Genomic DNA, 19,319 nt, shown 5'->3' on the forward strand with positions numbered 1-19,319 from the left:
CAACGGAGAGCCGGCGGGGTGGAACCAGGGCAAAGTACGCATGCTCCGTTCGTCCCGCACCCTGAATTTCAGCACCGCAAAGAGGTGACAGCTATTCCATGGAAAGATTGAAGGGTGAAGCTGTTCCTAAACCTTGGTGCTGACTGAATCTGAGAATAAATTCTTGGAGACGCCTGTTAACCCAGAACACAAGTGTCTGCCCATTGTTGAAGCACTACCATCACACTGCTTGAAATATGGAATAAAATAATACAATTAAGGCATTTTGATTTCTCAGAAATTCTCTCTTCTGAGGCACCACGCTGTACAGGAAAGAGAACCTTTAAGAGTTAAGATGTCAAATGCAAACAGCCACTCCTGCTAGGTGAAGAGAACACTTCACCTTTAAGAACTCTCGCTAATGATTAACGAATGAGTCGCAGAGGTTAATAAAGTCTCTTTCTGCTCCATTCACCCACTCACAAGTTCTTCGTCCTCATCTAACTTCCTCTCTTCCCTGAAAGATAAAGGGGACTGAGGACTGATGCAGCCCACGTCCAGATGTAGCGCTGAACAGCTAGCCACGTTTAAGAGTCAGATAGGTTTAGTTTGGATGCCACCCCTGTAGTTAGTAAGTGAGCATCCTTCTGCAGGTTACCTTAGTATCTCAATGCCTCATTTCCCATCTGCATAATGGATTTAGGTTTTAGTAAGAATTAAGTGAGACGTCAAGTGCAAATTACCTAGCACAGTGCCTGGCTAATAGTAGGCACTCAATAAATGTGGCTGTGGCTTTTCATACTATTCCACCGTATTAATGACAGCAGCACAAATACTGTGCAGGTAAACACCAGTCCCTAATACTCAAGGTCCAGATTGGTGACCTGGTGGGTTTTTTGCATATCTCTTGGGGAACACACATATCCTGAGAGCAGAACCCAGTGAAAGAAGAAGTTTTCAGGAAAAGAAATATAGTTCTAAGTAACTCTCCATCCTCCTGCCATTACTAACTTTTCCTGACTCTGAAACATGGTTTGAACTTGCTCTATTTCAATTGCTTTGTCCTTAAAGTGCCTGGAAGTCAATGCTTATATTTCAATTGCTTGCCACTGCAAAGATTGTATTTGAGCTAAAAGAACTTCATGATCATAGTTTACTATGTTACCTCTCCCATGCAAAGTGCTCCTGTTTTCTCTTTCATTAAAAGATGATGTATTCTTCTATAAGTCTCTGTTTAAAAAAAAAAAAAGCTAGTCTCTAAGAATTTCTTATTTCACTTCCTATGTGAACATTTTTACATGAGACTCTCAGGAGCAGGGAACCACAGCAGCGATGGAAGGTGATGCTGTTGGAGAATGTTTCCTATCTGCCAAATTTCTTAGCTCCCTCGTGGACAGAAATGGAAAAACAATACTATCAAATTCTGGCCTTTGGTCTCCCCTTTTTTAGACTCCATGTAAGTCACGTCCATTTAAATGTTTTGTTTTAATTCTGGGGATCCCTCAGTGTAGTGCCGTAAGTACTAAACACCCATGCTATTTTACTACTGGATTTGAGGACAGCAGAAGGGTATTAAAGTAAGAATTACTTGACTCATCATTCATTAAAATCCCTACAATTTAATAGCCCTAACATTGATTCCCAATCTCAATTATAGACAATTATTTACAACATTTTTCACCATCTGCTAGCTAATACATAATAATATTGTGTGATTGGAAACATAAGGGGATTGTCCTCATTATCTAGTAAGATAATATTCATCTGTAACTACAACATCCAATGGGGATCAGTAGGAAATACCAGATGTTACAAGATTCAGTCTTGAAAATTAAATATTGTCTTTCTTTGAAAAGTTTTATTTTCAAAATTATAGCTGAAGATAAATTTGTAATTTGATGAAGATATCCAAATTATCTTTTATAAGCCCCAAATGTTTATAATACAATCAAGGTTCCATTATAAATAAAACCTATTTTTAAATTCCAACATTGAATTATAGTGTAGAGATAAAAAAGGCCAAACTACCATAGTAATTACTAAATAGTTCATTTTATTAATAATTTATATACAAATAAGTTAATTTAAAAGGATTATGATACATTTGTACACTAATCTAATTTGTACCTACAAGCTTTGAATGTCATCAAAAGTAATCAGATTAATTTTCACAGATCAGCTCCTCAATTTCTTCTTCGCTATCAGAATCTTCATAAAATGAAATTGTGGCTTGAATTGGAAATTTTTTCAGAAGAGCTTCTGCTTCTTGATATAAGTAATCGTAACACTTTGATTTTGGCCAAAATAGTCTGAAAGAAGCAGACAACATAATATGCTTTATTTTTTTCACATTCAGAATCCTTCTACTCATGAAACGTTCAAATTTCAAAATCTCCATATATTTAACAACTGATTTATGCATTTAGATAGTTTAAAATGTTACTATCACAGCTTTCACGGAGTCTTCTTGACAAAGTATCGATAACTGGTTAATTACTTTAAATCTTTATCCAAGCTATAAATTGGACCAAACAAATTCACACTAAACCCTTCGTGAGCATAGGATCAATATTTAACTTACTTCAGGCATTATGGATATATTTATTCTTACAAAATACAGAAGAAGGTTTGTCTTCCAATTTCCAAATTCCTTTGGGAAAAAAAATGAATCCTACCATGACATTAAAAATTGTGATGATAGTCAACTTTATAAAGACGTCAAAATATTATGCATCTTACACATAGGCAGAAATTACCTAGTATTTTGCTTGAAACTCAGACTTAGCTCTTAGTTACAGATGGAACCAAAGCAAGTTTAGAAAAGTACAAAAAGCAACCTTTTCAAAAGGCTACCTCTGACCCCAACCTCGAGCCCATCTCTCTCTCCTTTCCCCACCCAACTAAATTTTGGAACACCATATTAAGATGTTGAGAATTAGACTGGTTTTATACAAATAATTTGTATGTAAACGTGATGACCTCAAAACTTCAAATTTCCAACAAATATTAATCTTGCCATCTGATCTTCTATTATTTTTCATCCAAGTAAAATAAAAGAACAAGGCTGAATCACCAGCTACAGTACACAGTATTTTAGTATACAATAAATAGCCCCACATACGCATATAATAGACTGATTCTAACAAAGAGAAAGTTACATATGTTCACTATACTCTATTTTAAAAGGCAAAAAAGTAGGCCGTGTAGTTTATAAACGTTTCTAGCCAAATAGTCTCTTTTTAAGCTTATAAACTGGGTGCCTAAATAAACAACCATCAGTAATTCAGTCATTCAATAAATATTTTAGTGATCTCTTGCGCCAAACATAATTCATAATTCAAAGATGAATAAATCATGGTCCCTACCTTCAGGAAGTTGACAACTGAGTAAAAAGAATCAGAAACACACATTACTACTCAAGATAGAACTTAATAAAAATACAGTAAACTTAAGAGAAATACAAAGAAACTGCTACAGTAGTTCAAAAACCGAAGTGCGTATATAGGAAGCAATTGATTTTCTAATGTGTAAAACTGCCAAACCCAAAGAGCGTTGTTTAATTGTTATCACATTCTCTCTCCCCCGGAATCTCTCACTGGCCATTTTTCTTCCAGGGACTTCATACTTTACTGAATTCTCCCCTGTTCTGAGTGATTCTTCCCAGTCACCTTTGTGGATGTCTCTTTCTCTGTAGACAGGTTAGATGCTGGCCTTCCCCCACCATTTCATCAAGAGTGATCATCTCTCCTCTCTCACTCCTCCAGATGACCTGACCCACTGCCGTGATTTCCCCAATTGTTCATTTACCAAAGGCTCCCAAGTCTGTCTGTATTTCCACTTAAGAATTTGACTTTGGACCACAGACCTGTACATGCTGCTCTCTACTGGAATATCTATTTGGAGGCACCATAGGCACATTAAATATGACAAATGGAAAATTCGACTCAGTATCTTGCTCCCCAGATCTACTGTTCCACCAACTTGGGCGTCGTTCTGTCTTTTTACTTCTACTTTACCTCCCATATCCAATACATCATAAGCCTAATCTACTGTGTCACCTAAGTATTCCCCGGACTCACCCAGTCCCAGCCCCGCTTCCAATGCCTGAACTGCAATAACTTCCAATTTCACTTTTGGTGTTCTGACTAAACCTATATACCATTTCCTTAGTGATTTTTCTGAAACATAAATCTGATCACATTACTCTTTTGGTTAAAATCCTTTGAGTAATTCCCAATACCACCTACAGAATAAAGTCCATGAGTTCCCAATGCCACATACAGGATCAGGACAAAACTCTTGTACCAAGGTGAACAAGATCTGGCCTCTGGCTTCCCTGGTGAAATGACCACAGCTTCACACACCCAAATGCTAGTTCCTTGATGCTCCCAGAAGGAACCATGCTGTTCTCTTTTTCTATACTATTTCTTCTGCTCCCACGTTCCCCACCTACCATCCATCTGGTTAACTTCAGGACTCAGCCAGGTAATCACACCTATGATACACACTTCCCTGACCCTTCTCCACCCCCTCTGACAGAGTTAGGCATAAAATTGACCAAACTAAGCTATTAAAACACTTCCAAAGGGCTGTGATTATTTTTTTCTCTGTACTTCACAAGTTCTAGCAAAGGGTAGGAAATTAATCAACATGTATCGACTACTATGTGCTATTATAAACATATACACATTCTACAAACATTATATAGCTCTTCATCTAACAGCTCTCTAAGGCAGGCAAACGGCAGAATTAACTTTCCACCTGATTAAAAGCTACAAAGAATCTTGCAGGAAGGCTGACTTCCCAGTAGGTAGGAACAGTAAACTAGCTCCTAATTGTTAGGTCAAATAACTTTTGGTCCCTTTTGTGATCCTTAGTAGTCTTTAGGATTTTCATCATATTTCCTTTTTCTCTTAACACGTCAAGCTCGATTTGTTCAGTTTGCTGTAAACCATGATTGTGAATACCATTCTTCCTTCTGGTTTGCAAGAGAATAAGAATATACACACTCTGCCTGGTGTGAAGTCAATTTCACTTGAACCCTTTGGCATTAAAAAGAAATTGTTTTGCAGGCACAAGATGTCACCGTTCTACTTTTACTAATACCGCCCACTCTCCCTCTTCGTAATATATTTTTTAAGCGTTTACTAAGTGTGCACTGATTAACAGTTCTTTCAGGGGAGAGCATGAGCTCCTACATTTTCCAGTTCGATGAGTAAAGGACCTCTGGGACGAGGAAGATAAAGAAACGTTAAAGATAGATTTTCCAAAAGAGAAAAACTTCAGGACCAGCTGCTGAGCAGGACTGGACGAGGCCCCCGGCTCTTCCCTGTGGCTGCAGGAGCAGGAGACCTTCGATGAGGCCTGTCACTCACCTGACTGGGTGTCTGTATCGGCAAAGCTTTCCTGAGGCGTCCGTTATTCCGGGGCCATCTGGCATCTGGAGGTGTAAGGAAATGGATCGAAGTTAGCACTCACCTTCTAAAAAAACTGCAAACCCTGGCGACCAAGCTTTCCTCTCGTCTGCAGGGAATGTGACCGCGGGGCTCTCAGTAGCCTCGCTCCCGGCCCGATCTGTGCGTGCCAGTAGCTGTGGAGGACGCACTCGTCGCATCAGCACCGACAGGGCCACCGGTATGGCCACCAGCAGGCGCGATCTTAAGCGAGGGGAAGGCCAGGCGCGTGTCTCCCTGGGGCCCGGCGTACCCGGCGTTGATCGATCCACAGCGCCCCTGGGAGGCGCGGCTCACTCACCGCCTCCGCGGCGTGGTGCGGCGCCTCCTCCTCCTTCTCGCCACGGTCTTCCACCCACGGTCTCCAGAAGCCTACGGATCTGCGAGGTGGGCAGCACAAGGCGCGCAGAGAAGATGTGAGCCCAGACCCGGGAGAACCGACCGCATTTGAGCGAGGGCCTGGAGGGTGCGGGGGTGAGAGAGCGGAGGGGAGGAGCTGGGGAGGCGCAGGCGGGAGGGATGGAGCGGGGGAGGCGCAGGGCGGGGCCGAGACGCGGTACCCGGAGTCCGCACCCCTGCGCCGCGTCTGGCGTCCGGGAGCGGCGGGCGGCTGGAGGCGGCAGCGCGCGCGCTGGCCGCCTGGGGTCTCCGTGGTCTCCGCGATCTCCATGGGCAGGCTGGCCCCTGGCACCCACCCGGCCCGAGCCCGAAGCCTTATATAGCCCCCGCGGCCCGCTACATCTTTACACGTCCTCTCCCTCCCCTCTCTCCCCTGCCGGCCGCGTAAACAAAAAGGCTGCGCGTGAAGGCGCAGCGGCCCGAACCCTGGGGGCGAACGCGTGCAACTCCCAAATGGCCCGGGGAGCGGGTTTGTCAAGCGAGTGTTAATCGCTCTTCCACACTTGTCTGCGGGGGGTGGAAAACAACATTCGCCCGATCGGCCAGTTTCCTAGTGAAGAGGCTAGGACGGGTTAAACTTAAGCGATTCTACACGTTTTGTGTATTTCTGCAAAAAAAGGCCGAGTGGCGGGTCATCACTGCTCGACAGTCTCACGGCTTTTCGCCTTCAGCAAATGCCACTGGTTCTGCACTCCTTACGAAAGGAATATCGGTTTGGGGAGGATCTGTTTTTTTTTTTTTTTTAATGTGTTGACAGACTAGGTTCCTCCATCTGCCTATTATTATTTGAAGATTAAAGATTCACAAGAGTTGAATTGTAAAAGACTGAATGTTCCAACCTACAGGACCAGAGGCTGGAGTAATAGGATTTTGGCATAGAGTTCTACTCTGTCTTCTCGTCTTTGCGATTTTCCCCAACATCATATCAGTGTCCTCCAAAGATAAGTCTTGAGTGTCATCTATGCAATTCTGTCACTCTTGGCATTTTGTCACTCAGTGATAATTAGCAAGTTCTTTTGTGGGTGTTGGGTATGTGTGGAATAATAATGAAATCCTGGAAAGTTATGATGTGGAATAACTTAGTCAACCTCTCTGTGCCTGTTTCTCTTGTTACCCCTTACTTATCACAGAGGTCCATGAATCTTGGTTAAAAAAAAAAAAAAGTTATGCTTCCAAGAAAAGATGATATATAAATGTCATGATTTTTGTCCAAAATGTTTTAAATAATAGAGCTGAACTTCCTCTTGAATGTTGTAGAGAAAAACCCCAAATGTAGGCTATAATGCCTCTGCTATTCATTCAATTACTGTGTACGAAAGAAATCCATCTAATTAATACCCAAGGGCCTATAATGATCTACCTGTCAGGAAGGTGAGATACGGTTTGCTTCAGATAGTGAAATCAGTGAGGATAGGTATCTAATGCATGTCTCAGTGCCCTAGAAGTATTGTTAGGCTAAATAAAATAAAACTTATAGAATGTTTGCTACAGTGCCTGCCTGACACATAGTAAGCTCTCAATAAACTTTGTTATATAAAAAATCTAAACACTTAACAGATGCTAAGCTATCTGATGACATGGTTTATCATATCCATTTTGTAAACATCTTTTAGGGTATCTGTAATGTGCTAAGGTCTGCACTTTCCAGATATAATTGTGAATAAGATATCCCCCTATTCTCAAGAGGATCGCAGTCATTGCCATCTATGGCCATCACAATGGCCACATGAGCAAAGATTTTTTTAAATTGCCACGTTCAATAACAAAAGCACATTTTAAGCAAAGAAGTAGTACAAGGGAGGGAATTGATAAGTCTGTTTGTTGCAACCAGGAAAACCTTCTTAAAGCAAAAGAAACCAAAATTGGGATTTCTAGAAGAATCAGTCAAGAAATAGTGGAGTCTGTGTGTGTGTGTGGTGCAGGAGTGGGAGAAGGAGCAGTGCTTCTAGGGATTAGGTGTTGCTGGAGCAGAGATGTGGCTGAGAAGGGAGAAAAGGCTTGATCTATTAAGAGTTTCATATACCATGATAAAACACTTAAGCTTTATTCTGTAAGCCCTGGTGAGAGATTTTAAGCAGGAGGGTGGAATAATCAAAGTTTTCATTTTATAAAAATTACTCTGGCAGCCACATGGATTTAGGGGAGTCTGACACTAGAGACAAGGAAATCATTTACAAACTCATTGCAATAGTTCAGGCAACAGATAATGAGAAGATGTATACTAAGGATGGGAATGAAACAATATATTTGACGGATACTTAGAAATAGAATCTACAGAACTACCTGCATCATAAAATGTGGGTGGACGTGAACGCGAAGTCTACATATGCTTCCAGGTTTCTAGCCTGGTTAAGTGGGTTGATGTTGATGGCTCAAAAAAGACGAAGAGAACTGAATATAGGAGGAAGAGCAAGTGAGATGCTTTTATGTTCTTTCGTTCTGTTAATAGTGCTCAAGGAAGCAACAATGAATTTGGTTTTGGATCTTGAATCAGTCAGGTCGGGCTGGGCTAGACCGCAATAACAAATAGCTCCAAACTTTCATAGGCTTAAAATAATAGACATTTACTTCTCCCTCAGGTCATATATTCACTTTTGTTTGGTGGGGGAGCTACTGCACATCATCTTCACTTAAGGATAAAAGGTGATGTAACCTCTTTCCTCTAGAACATGGCCGGTTGTCATAACACAGAGAAGGGAATAAAATTAATAGATTTTAGAAGGCTTAGGAACATATATATTGAGAAGATATCCAGAGGACAACCAGAAATATGAGATCTGGAGTTTAGCAGAGAGTTTACAGCTAAAGATTTAAATGTGAGAATCATAAAAAAAAAAAAAAAGAAGAAGTAGAAATTAAAACGATAGGAGTTGATAATTTTCCCATAGAAATTTTGTAAGCTTGAGAACAGGAGCAAGGACGGAGCTCTGGAAAGCAACATTTGCTTGTAAAATCAGAGGGTATGCAAAAAATAAAATAAAACAAAAATAAAACAAATGAAAAACCCTCACTTTAAAGGAATGGTGAAGGTGGTAGAAGGTGCGTTTATAGAGCAGGGGTGGTGGAAACACGGGATGAAAGAATTCTAACAAGGAAGGAAAGGTCCAAGGTATTAAGTGCTACCAAGGGGTCAAACAAGATAAGGACATGTGTTAATTGAATTTGGCAGTTAAGGGGGTTATAAGTGACTTTAAAAACACCATCTTGAGTGAATGGGAGGGAAAGATTTTTTACAGTTAGTTGAGCTATAGAGGTAAAGAAATAAAAACAGTGAGATGATGCTACCATTTTACAGGAAAAGAGAGAGAAGGGGAAGCCTGGATCAGTAGAGGGGTTTTGTTTTTAGCGTGCAAGAGACAGGAGAATTTTTTTTAAAGGGAAGTTAATGGTCTTCCAGAGCTCAAAATAGTTCTTTTAAATTTGGCTCTGCCAGGTCTTAGTTGCAGCTGGCAGCCTCCTTAGTTGTGGCATGTGAACTCTTAGTTGCAGCATACATGTGGAATCTAGTTCCCTGACCAGGGATCAAACCCGGGCCCCCTGCATTGGGAGTGTGGAGTCTTAACCACTGCACCACCAAGGAAGTCCTGAGACAGGAGAATGTTGATAAGATGAAGAGAGGAAGCGGGGGAGGAGAAGCATCTAGAGAGAGGGCACCGGACCTGGACGATGGCTCATGGTCCTGTAGGGGGAAGTAAGCAATGAGATCAATAGCCCTGGGGAGGATTCTCATGTGACTGGAGAGTGTGTCTCAGTGATGATAGTAATCCAGGTCTGGGAACACTCGAGAAACAAGTTTAATCAAGGGGACTAGAAATGGTGCGGGGAAAGATGTGTGTATTGTGATGATGAGACGTAAATCCAAGAGAACATCAGTTGTCTTAAAATTGTGAAGGAAAAAAAAAAGAATGAATTCCTAGAAGGAAAAAAGGGAGAACCAATGAATGAAAATAGGGCAAGATTTATACTTGATCAAACTCAGGCAAACTGAGAAATAGAAATATGGACTATTAGAGATAGAAGATCCTAAATCTTCCATTTATACATTTATTCCACTTCTGCCACCTATTTATACAGACGTTGAAGCTGATTTCCAGTGTGGCAAAGGCCAATCAATATTCTTATTACATTTTAAGTTTATTTTAGAAGTCTGTATGAGATCACTGGTACATTTAAATTATGTGCTTTTTAAATTGAGATATAATTGACATATTATATTCATTTCAGGCGTACCTAATGATTCAACGTATGTATATATTGTGAAATGAGCACCACAGTAAGTCTAGTTAACACCCATCATCACACGTAGTTACACATTTTTTTCTTGTGATAAGAACTTTTAAGATTTATTCTCTTAGAAACTTTCAAATATACAATACAGTGTTATTAACTGTAGTCACCAGGCTATACATTACATTCCCAGGACTTATTTATTTTATAACTGGAAATGTGTACCTTTCCACCACCTTCACCCTTTTCAACCTCTCTCCCCAATCCCCACCTCTGGCAACCACCAATCTCTTCTCTGTATCTATGAGTTTGGTTTTTTTTTTTGTCTTTGGGGGTTTTTTTCAGATACCACATATAAGTGAGATCATACAGTACTTTCATCTTTCTCTGTCTGACTTATTTCACTTAGCATAACACCCTCAAGCTCCATTCATGTTGTTGCAAATGGCAGGATTTCCTTTATTTTTATAGCTGTTCATTGGGAGGTTTTAGGATTACTGATTCATCCTCCTTACTAGTAGCTGGTCTGCTCAGATTTTCTATTTCTTCATGATTCAGTCTTGGTAGGTTGTATGTTTCTAGGAAATTATCCATTCCTAAAATATGTGCTGTATATAACATATCAATATGCTTTCCATAGCACAACAATGAGGATTAAAATTAGATTAAAAATATAAAAACCTTAATTCCTTCAACAAGTACTTATTGAACACCCACTGTGTGCCAGGCACTGTTCTAGGAGCTTGGGATATATCAGTGAACAAAACAGACAGAACTCCCTACATTCATGGAGCTTACATTCTAACAGACATTGAAGCCACCAGCTTTTATATTTTACTAAAAAGAAAGGATTATAAATTCACCTTACACATGGTGCATGTGTACCCAACATGCTTTATTTTTAATCTTTGGATTTTTGAATGACTACAGGATGAAAGAAAGGGAGCATATCCTGGAGAGAGGGTGCTAGGTGAAAGTCCCTGAGGAGGAAGCATGGAAAACATCGAGACCACATAAAAACAATGGAAAAGGGCTTCTATCTTATCCAGAAAATAATAACCAATGAAAAGAAAAATTAGAGCTTCAACTAGTTTCCCATTTTGAATGTGACCTGATGTTTCCCTGCTCTTTTCCACGGAGAGGATGACCTCAGCTCGGGCCTGACTTATTCTCCACTCAGAGACTGAGGTGAGAAGCAGCAGTGTGAAGGGATCTGGGGAAGATAGTGACTCACAGCTGCTGTTGCCACCATGTGCCTCCGGAATAAGGCCGGTTTCCGGAATAAGGCCGGTTTCGCTCACACAAAAGCAGGGCCAGTCTCAGTTGCTGTACCTCCCCTCTTATCCGTGATCTTATGAATATTATTATTTTTAAATGATAATGGCTGCCTACCTAGCTAGACTCCTCTTTAAAAGATTGTACATATAAAATGTGTTCCTTTCTGGGAAAAGGATTCATTTGTGTCTGAATGCCAACAGAATCATACTTATTAACATTTTTGGTATTTTATTTCAATGATGTAACTATGTTTTCACACAGAAAAGCTGTGAAAAAGGCAATATAAAACCCTGAACATAATACATATAAGGGATCTTTTTGAAGGGGTGTTAATGTTTTAAAACTGGATTGTAGTGATGGTTGCACAACTCTGTAATTTACTAATATTATTAACTTGCACAGTTAAAATGGGTGAATTTTATGGTGTACAAATACAATAGAAAATGGAAATGCCTATGTCATGGCATATTAGATCATTCTAAAGGTTAAACTAAAACTAAGATTTAAGGAAGGCAATTAAGTTTTCAGAACTTTGATTTTCGGTTGCTTAATTTATAATAAAAGTTGAATTTTGGGAATTGAAGCAGAGGGAAGTGTGTTTGATAGACTCTTCTTATTCTACCATTCCACAGTCATTTGTGCAGATTTTGATGGGTTTGCAGAGATGGGTATGAAGCAACATATATTATGATGGAAATGCCATCATTACGACATATGCTTAAACTTCTGCTGAGAAATAAATAAAATACCTTGAAATGCCTAAAAAGAAAAAAAAAAAAAAAAACCACTTTAAATATGACCTTAAAGGACGGATTCCTAACCATACTCAGTCTAGGCTTGAAGAACTAAATACCGCGGTCAGAATGAAGCCTATTTTAGATGTTTCTGATTGGCTGGTTTTTAAAAACATGCATCTTTCGTAGAAAAAGTGATTGCTATAATGTCTATGATCACTTTAGAATTTGTTTTAAAGCAGACATTGTATTTACACTGGTCTCTGGACAGTTCTAGGTAGTTTTATTGCAGTGCAGTTTCCCTGAGTCTCCACGTGGATGGATCCTCCAGGGCAGCGGTCCCCAACCTTTTTGGCACCAGGGACCGGTTTCATGGAAGACAATTTTTCCTCGAGGGGCGGGGATGATGGCTCAGGTGGTAATGCGATGGGGTGCGACAGATGAAGCTTCGCTCGCTCACCAGCACCAGTCGGCGGCCCGGGGGTTGAGGACCCCTGCTCCACGGCGATCAGAGCAAGTTTTTAAGAAAAGATTGTATTGGGTCTGCCCTAAGGACCTCGGCCTCCAAAGCATCGAGTAGTGCAGTGACAAATTATCTGCCGGACCTTTGTCAGCAACGTCTCCACTACTGCTGATTTGCCAGAACCTAGGACCTCACACTGAGGCCATTAAAAAAGGAGCATTTGAATGACCCTAACTTGAGATGGAACCAAAGAACAAGCCAGTGTACTCAAGTGACCAGGAATTTTATTTTGCATTATTAGGAAGTTAAACACATAAATGTGTTCTAAACCTAATAGTAAGCTACAATTCTCTTTTCTTCCCCTTGCAGTTGGACTGGCACTTCTGTGGTCAACATTTTATGCCAATAAAATCTCATTTGAGATAGTTGACTTTAATAGAGGTCTTTTTTCAGTCTGAGGATCAGATTCTTAGTGAAAGGTGGTGTTTCCAAACTTCAGGCATTTGAGAATCTTCCCAGGTGTAAGATAAAGATAACAGTTGTGGCAAAAACTAAGAAGTGAGCAGAGCAAGTGTGTGTTGTTTTAAACCAAGAAGGTGCTCACAGATGGCTCAGAGAGAGATTTAGCAAGTCTGTGCTAATCACACTCATACATGGGAATATCTCCATGGAAAACAGCCAGATTCCATTGTACCCCTTCAGTAACTTGTTTACTTCATTAATAACAGTAAAGTATAATATTTAATGGCCTAAAATATTCCATGCTTTGTATTATAGTTACAGCTGGATGTATATTATTAAAACCACAATGAGAGTTCATGAGAGGTGGTCCCCAAAATATATTGAAGATACAAAATATTTGCTGAAGTTTAGATTTGGACAGAGTATTGTGAGTTCTTGATGACCTAATTTCTTGACATTTCTAAACTTCTGTGTTAGCCCCAAATAGGTTAATTTCTCATACTTAATAAATTGTATGAAATAAAAATACAATCTATGAAAAAAAAGTATCCATTTGACATAAAAAGAGATTGATTTGTCCCATTATATAACTATGTTTTACAATGTTTCACCACATCGGACACCTTATGTTAAATATCCATTAACTATACAATTTTAATATCTTATGTTATTACATATCAATGGCCAAAATATGATAAGCACCAAGATTTAATTTTAAATTTTGCTTTCAGAATATAACATAAAATAGATGATTCAGGAAAGAAAACTAGATTCAATTAAATATCTATTGATCAACCACTATGTGTCAGGAACTGTATTAAGCTTTGAGCATACAGTGTAAAATAAGACCAACATGTTTTCCAGCTCTCATAGGGCTTATATTCTAGTTGGGAAACAGAAAATAAACAAATGCATGCACAAGATAATTACAGATATTTGCAAGAGTGCTATAGGCAGAATTAGAAGAGTGATTTAATACAAAGTAGTTGGATGAGGCCTCTTTTAAACATGGTGGTCAGGGAAGGCCTCTGAAGAGATGACATATAAGCTGAGGCTTGAAGGAAAAATGACAGAGGACTATTTCCTAAATGATCTATAAATCATTCCTGCTATAGCCAGACCATACAGAATCATAGCAGAAAATATCTACCTGATCTTGTTGGTTCATACCATTAGTGGGAGACCAGACAGCTGGTGTGTGGGTTGCTCTAGAAAAGCAAGGACATGTTGAATAGTATTTTCTCTGTATTTGTTTCTGAATTTTATTAATTACTTAGAGAATTACTTGGCTTATGGAATGAAATTTACATTCTTTAAATATATAAATGTTCTCGGCTTAATGGGGAGCCAAATTTTAACTGAAAACATTAAGTGTAAAAGATGTGATACTATAATGTATCAGCAGCGACACATGCATAATAATTTAAGTAAGGAAACAAAAATGTTGTAGTATTAAATTGAGTAGAATTGACTTTTTGTTATTATTGAATAAATTATAGACTACAAGCTAAGAATGAACTATTAATAAAAATTTATGAAATTGAGACTCTATATTTAATGCTGCTAGGCATTCATTAAGCTCTCAATGACAACTGATTAATTAAAAGAAGGAAAACAGGCAACTATGATCTTTATAAAACATCTCTGAATTTTATCTATTATCTCATAACAGTCTTGGTTACCACAATGAGACATTTCAGTTGTCATGATTTTGCAGGAACCTACTGGTTCCCTAGTCCATAGCTATTCTCCATCCCCACCCTCATTCTTGCTAAAAGAACTCCAATTTTGTGCAGATATCAAGAAGTCAAATGATTTTGGAAAAGCTAAGCCCTTCGTCACCCACAAAGGGAGAATCATGATTGGTCTAAGTTAATCATGGTAACCTCCATCCCACTTGCCAGGGATTGGTTTGAGCAGTCATGTGATCCAATTCTGACCAATGATATGTGAAAAAGAGTCAGTGTTATGGTGGCAGGGTGCTTCCAGGAAAAGTCTTTCTTGCTGCCTAAAAGAAAAGCATGGGAATAAGCATGCCACTCCTCCATTTTCTACCTCTTGATCTTGTATAATATTTACCTTTGATGTTAGGATTTGGGGCTCATAAGAACTGATATGAACCAGGATCCTGAAACTAGCAGGTTGGAAGGATGTAAAGATCCTGGGAACATTTTAATGCTGTTGAGGTTATCAAATAATCATCTGTGGAAATATCCAACATCTGGACTTCTTATATGAAAATAGGAATTTTCTTATTTTAATTTTAGCCTCTTTTAGATGAGTTTTAGTTATTTGCAGCTGTGTGTATCTTCATTCAGTGACTAGTTCTATTCTCAGGTCGTATTTAGCAGATTAACAGAATATACTCTTTTGTAATCCAGATATACAGTTGACTTGGTATTTCAATACAGACAGGTCAAACTATGCTTCCCAGCAATGGGATGAGTATTCACCATGCAATTGCTCCTTTTGTAGGTAAATTCAAATTGTTACCATTATCTCATTGATCCTTAAAATCTTCACTGTAGAGAAAATGCTGTTTAGTAGTTCTCTCTTTTGAAAGATTAAATTGAAATTTTCCAAGCAAGATATTTTCTAAGGCAGTGGTTCTTAAGTCTTTTAGTCTCAGGACCCCTTTAAACTCTTAAAAAGTATTGAGGATAATTATTTCAAAATAAAAAGTTAAAACAAAAATTATTGAGGGCCCCAAAGACCTTTAGTTTGTGTGGATTATATCTATCAACATTTACTATATTAAAAATCAAAAGTGAGAATATTTTAAACTATATATATATTTATTAATTCCTTCAGAATAACCATTACCTGTTGCATATTAATATAAAAATACGTATTTTTATAAAAATAACTATACTTTCCAGAACTAATTTCTTTGGCAAATCTCTTTAATGTCTGACTTAATGAAAAATGATTGGATTCTCATGTCTGCTCTGCATTCAATCTGTTGCAATATGTTGTCTTGGTCAAAGTACATGAAGAAAATCTGGTCCCAAACAGATATGTCTGGAAAAGAAGGCATTTTGCGAACCCTTAACTGCATTCTAGAGATTCCACAGAAGTCCTGCACACTTCGTGACCCACTGATCTATCATGGTCAGACTATACCGACAAGACTTTGAGAATCCATGTTGTTTTGTTTTCCATCATCAGGTAGTCACAAGCAAACACGGTAGATTAGAATTAGATCCAATCCTCTGTCTTTTCAGGAAAATTTCACTCTCCATAATCATGATAAATGGCTCATTCTATTAACCAACCAAATCTGTCTTAACTTGAAAAATTATTGAAAGAAAATTCAGGAGAAGACTGAGATGAGAACCTAACCCCCCCCCCACCCCGGGGTTAGGACTTCAACATATGAATTGTCAGAGGACATAAACATTCACTTCATAACATGAAAGTCTTGAAATTCTGTCTTTGAGCTCAGAATCAATTGTGAAATGCTTTATCTGGTAGTCATTAGTGTCCTCCAGTAATTCTGGCATGCTCACCCTAGGTACATGGCAAGGTGCCCTTTCCGCCTGTCTCCTGAAGTCAGGTGTGGCCTTGTGATATATGAGTGGAAGTGATATGTCTCATTTCTGAATGGAAGCCTCAAGAACCAGTGGGCACTTTGCCATGTTCCTTTCCCCCTTGTCTGGATGGAGGAGATTCCATTGGTCTGAATAAGGAAGATATGGAGCAGGACCTCCCACTGACCAGAAGTAAACCTTTGTGGTTTTAAACTAGTAAGATTTTTGAGTTGTTTGTTCCTGTGATGTAACACAGCCTGTGCTGCCCGATTCACTTTACTTTTTGATCCATTAATGAAGAATACCAAGGAAGCAAACAGTATAATCATAACATTCTCTCTAATTTTAACAAGCTGCAAGACCAGATAAGAACCGTATTGCTTTTGACCAAAGGTTTACCGGGAAAGAAATATATTTAATGTGACCTTTGAAGCAAATTATAATAACCAAAACAATACCAAATTGAAATGAATTTCTAATGTTGTAGACAACATTTTGGAGTTGATTTTATTAAAAAAACTCTTCATTCATTCTAAAAATATTCATATGCTAGGCTCTAGAGAGATACATTGATGGAATTCACCCTCATGGAGTAAATTATTCCTGAAAACTTCATAGAAATTATGAGTCTAAGTCAGAATTCTGTTTGATATTTAAGTGTATAGGCATGGAAAAGAACAAAGCAATTTATGGTTTTGTAAATGAAGTATCTTAGTTTAGGCTTCTATAGCAAATTGCCACAGACTGGGTGGCTTAGAAAAAATAAGAATTTATTTCTCACAGTTCTGGAGATTAGAAGACCAAGATCAGGGTGCCAGCATGGTCCGTTTCTAATGAGGGCTCTCTTCCTAGCACATGGACAACTGTCTTCTTGCTGTGTTCTCACATGGAGGAGAGAGCTAGGGATCTCTCTGGGGTCTTTTTTATAAGGACACTAATCCCATTCATGAGAGCGCCACCCTCATGACCTATTCACCTCCCAAAGCCCCACTTCCCAGCAAGATCACACCGGGGTTAGGACTTCAACATATGAATTTTCAGAGGACATAAACATTCACTTCATAACATGAAAGTCTTGAAATTCTGTCTTTGAGCACAATGTAATTTTGATGGATGGTTTTTTATAGGTGACCAAGGTAAGTCGTAGGCATATTATAACTATCATTATATAACTAAAAATGTATTTTAGATAAAGAAACTGAGGCACTGGGAAGTAACTTGTCTAAAATCGCCTAGCAGGTAACTGACAGCTAAAGTTTGAACCCAAGCAACACAACTCCAGAGATTGTGCTCTATAACCCCTGTGTTATAAAGAATCAAAGATCAGAGCTGACCACTGGAAGTACTCACTAGAAGAATGCACAGGCTGGGTGGCTGGTCTATGAAGAGTAGGTTTCCTTTCCTGGGCTGGGGTCTATGGTCATGGACTCATCATGTTTGCAGAGCAGAGGATTATCAGGAGCAAGGCAGGCCTCAGTCCTAGGAGGGCCTGAAGTTTTATTTCTACGTGATAGCTAAGAAAGGTTACATTAAAATAGACACCGAGCTTACCCTTCCCCCTCCCCCTGTCCTCAAGTCCATTCTCTACATCTGCGTCTTTATTCCTGTCCTGCCCTTAGGTTCTTCATAACCTTTTTTATTTTTAGATTCCATATATATGTGTTAGCATAAGGTATTTGTTTTTCTCTTTCTGACTTACTTCACTCTGTATGAGAGACTCTAGGTCCATCCACCTCACTACAAATAACTCAATTTCATTTCTTTTATGGCTGAGTAATATTTCATTGTATACATGCACCACATCTTCTTTATCCATTCATTTGTCGATGGACACTAAGGTTGCTTCCATGTCCTGGCTATAAGCTGGGACGAAGTAAGAGAGTGGCATGGACTTATACATACTACCAAATATAAAATAGATAGCTAGTGGCAAGCAGCCGCATAGCACAGGGAGATCAGCTCAGTGCCTTGTGACCACCTAGAGGAGTGGGATAGGGAGGGTGGGAGAGAGACGTAAGAGGGAGGAGCTATGGGGATATATGTATATGTATAGCGGATTCACTTTGTTATAAAGCAGAAACTAACACACCATTGTAAAGCAATTATACTCCAATAAAGATGTAAAATAAAATAAAATAAAATAGACACCTAGATATTAAAATTTTTGGAACTTATATGGCAATTGATTATTTACAGTCTATCTAAAGTTTTTAGAGTGTCAGGCGCTTCTTTGTAACAGGTCCATTTAATCCCCCGTCGTTTCAGTATAGTGCCTCCCCACTCATGCTTCAGCTGTGTCTGTTGTCCTCAGATCCAAGACTTGTCAGGGTTGTTGACCGTTCCAGTCTTCAGCTGTGGCAGGGCAGAGGTGTTTGCCTGGTGCACGTGCTGGGGAAGGGGGTGTCTGGCCGCTGCAAATCCAGACTTTCAACTAATTCTTCTGTGTTCAGCGTCTCTTTACATTCCCATCTTCAAAGGGACCTGGTACCTCCAATGCTTGATGCCTCTGGGGTTCTGTAGCATGAATCAGCTTTTTTGTTGTCAGGATGTTGCTCTCTCCCACTGCTGGTTTAGGTGTCAGCTTTCTTTTGACTGATGAGTCAGTTACTAATCCTCTTTTCACTCCCCTTCTCTTTGCCCTTGAGCATGGATGCCTTTTTTGTGGTTCCTTTACCATCATTTTGAGTAGGGTTTTAGGAGAGAACTGAGATAAATGTGTGTATTCAATCCACATTTCCAGATATCTCTTTAATTATGTCATTAAAGGTAAGTGGGATTGAAACAGAACCAAGAA

The 19,319-nt window shown here is 39.2% G+C and overlaps 1 protein-coding gene across 1 annotated transcript; it reads right to left on the reverse strand.

Moving 5' to 3' along the window:
- Positions 1–1,217: 1,217 nt before the first annotated feature.
- RIPPLY2 (ripply transcriptional repressor 2) lies at positions 1,218–18,299 on the reverse strand. Its single transcript, XM_082474279.1, has 3 exons — positions 5,734–18,299; positions 5,355–5,419; positions 1,218–2,288 (listed from the first exon to the last, which is right to left on the reverse strand). Exons 1-3 carry the CDS (start codon positions 6,100–6,102, stop codon positions 2,141–2,143), a joined length of 582 nt encoding a protein of 193 aa, XP_082330405.1. The 5' UTR covers positions 6,103–18,299; the 3' UTR covers positions 1,218–2,140.
- Between the last annotated feature and the right edge of the window lie 1,020 nt (positions 18,300–19,319).

Source organism: Balaenoptera physalus, assembly GCF_965194825.1.
Source record: "Balaenoptera physalus genome assembly, chromosome: 9".
NCBI classification, from domain to species: Eukaryota; Metazoa; Chordata; class Mammalia; order Artiodactyla; family Balaenopteridae; genus Balaenoptera; species Balaenoptera physalus.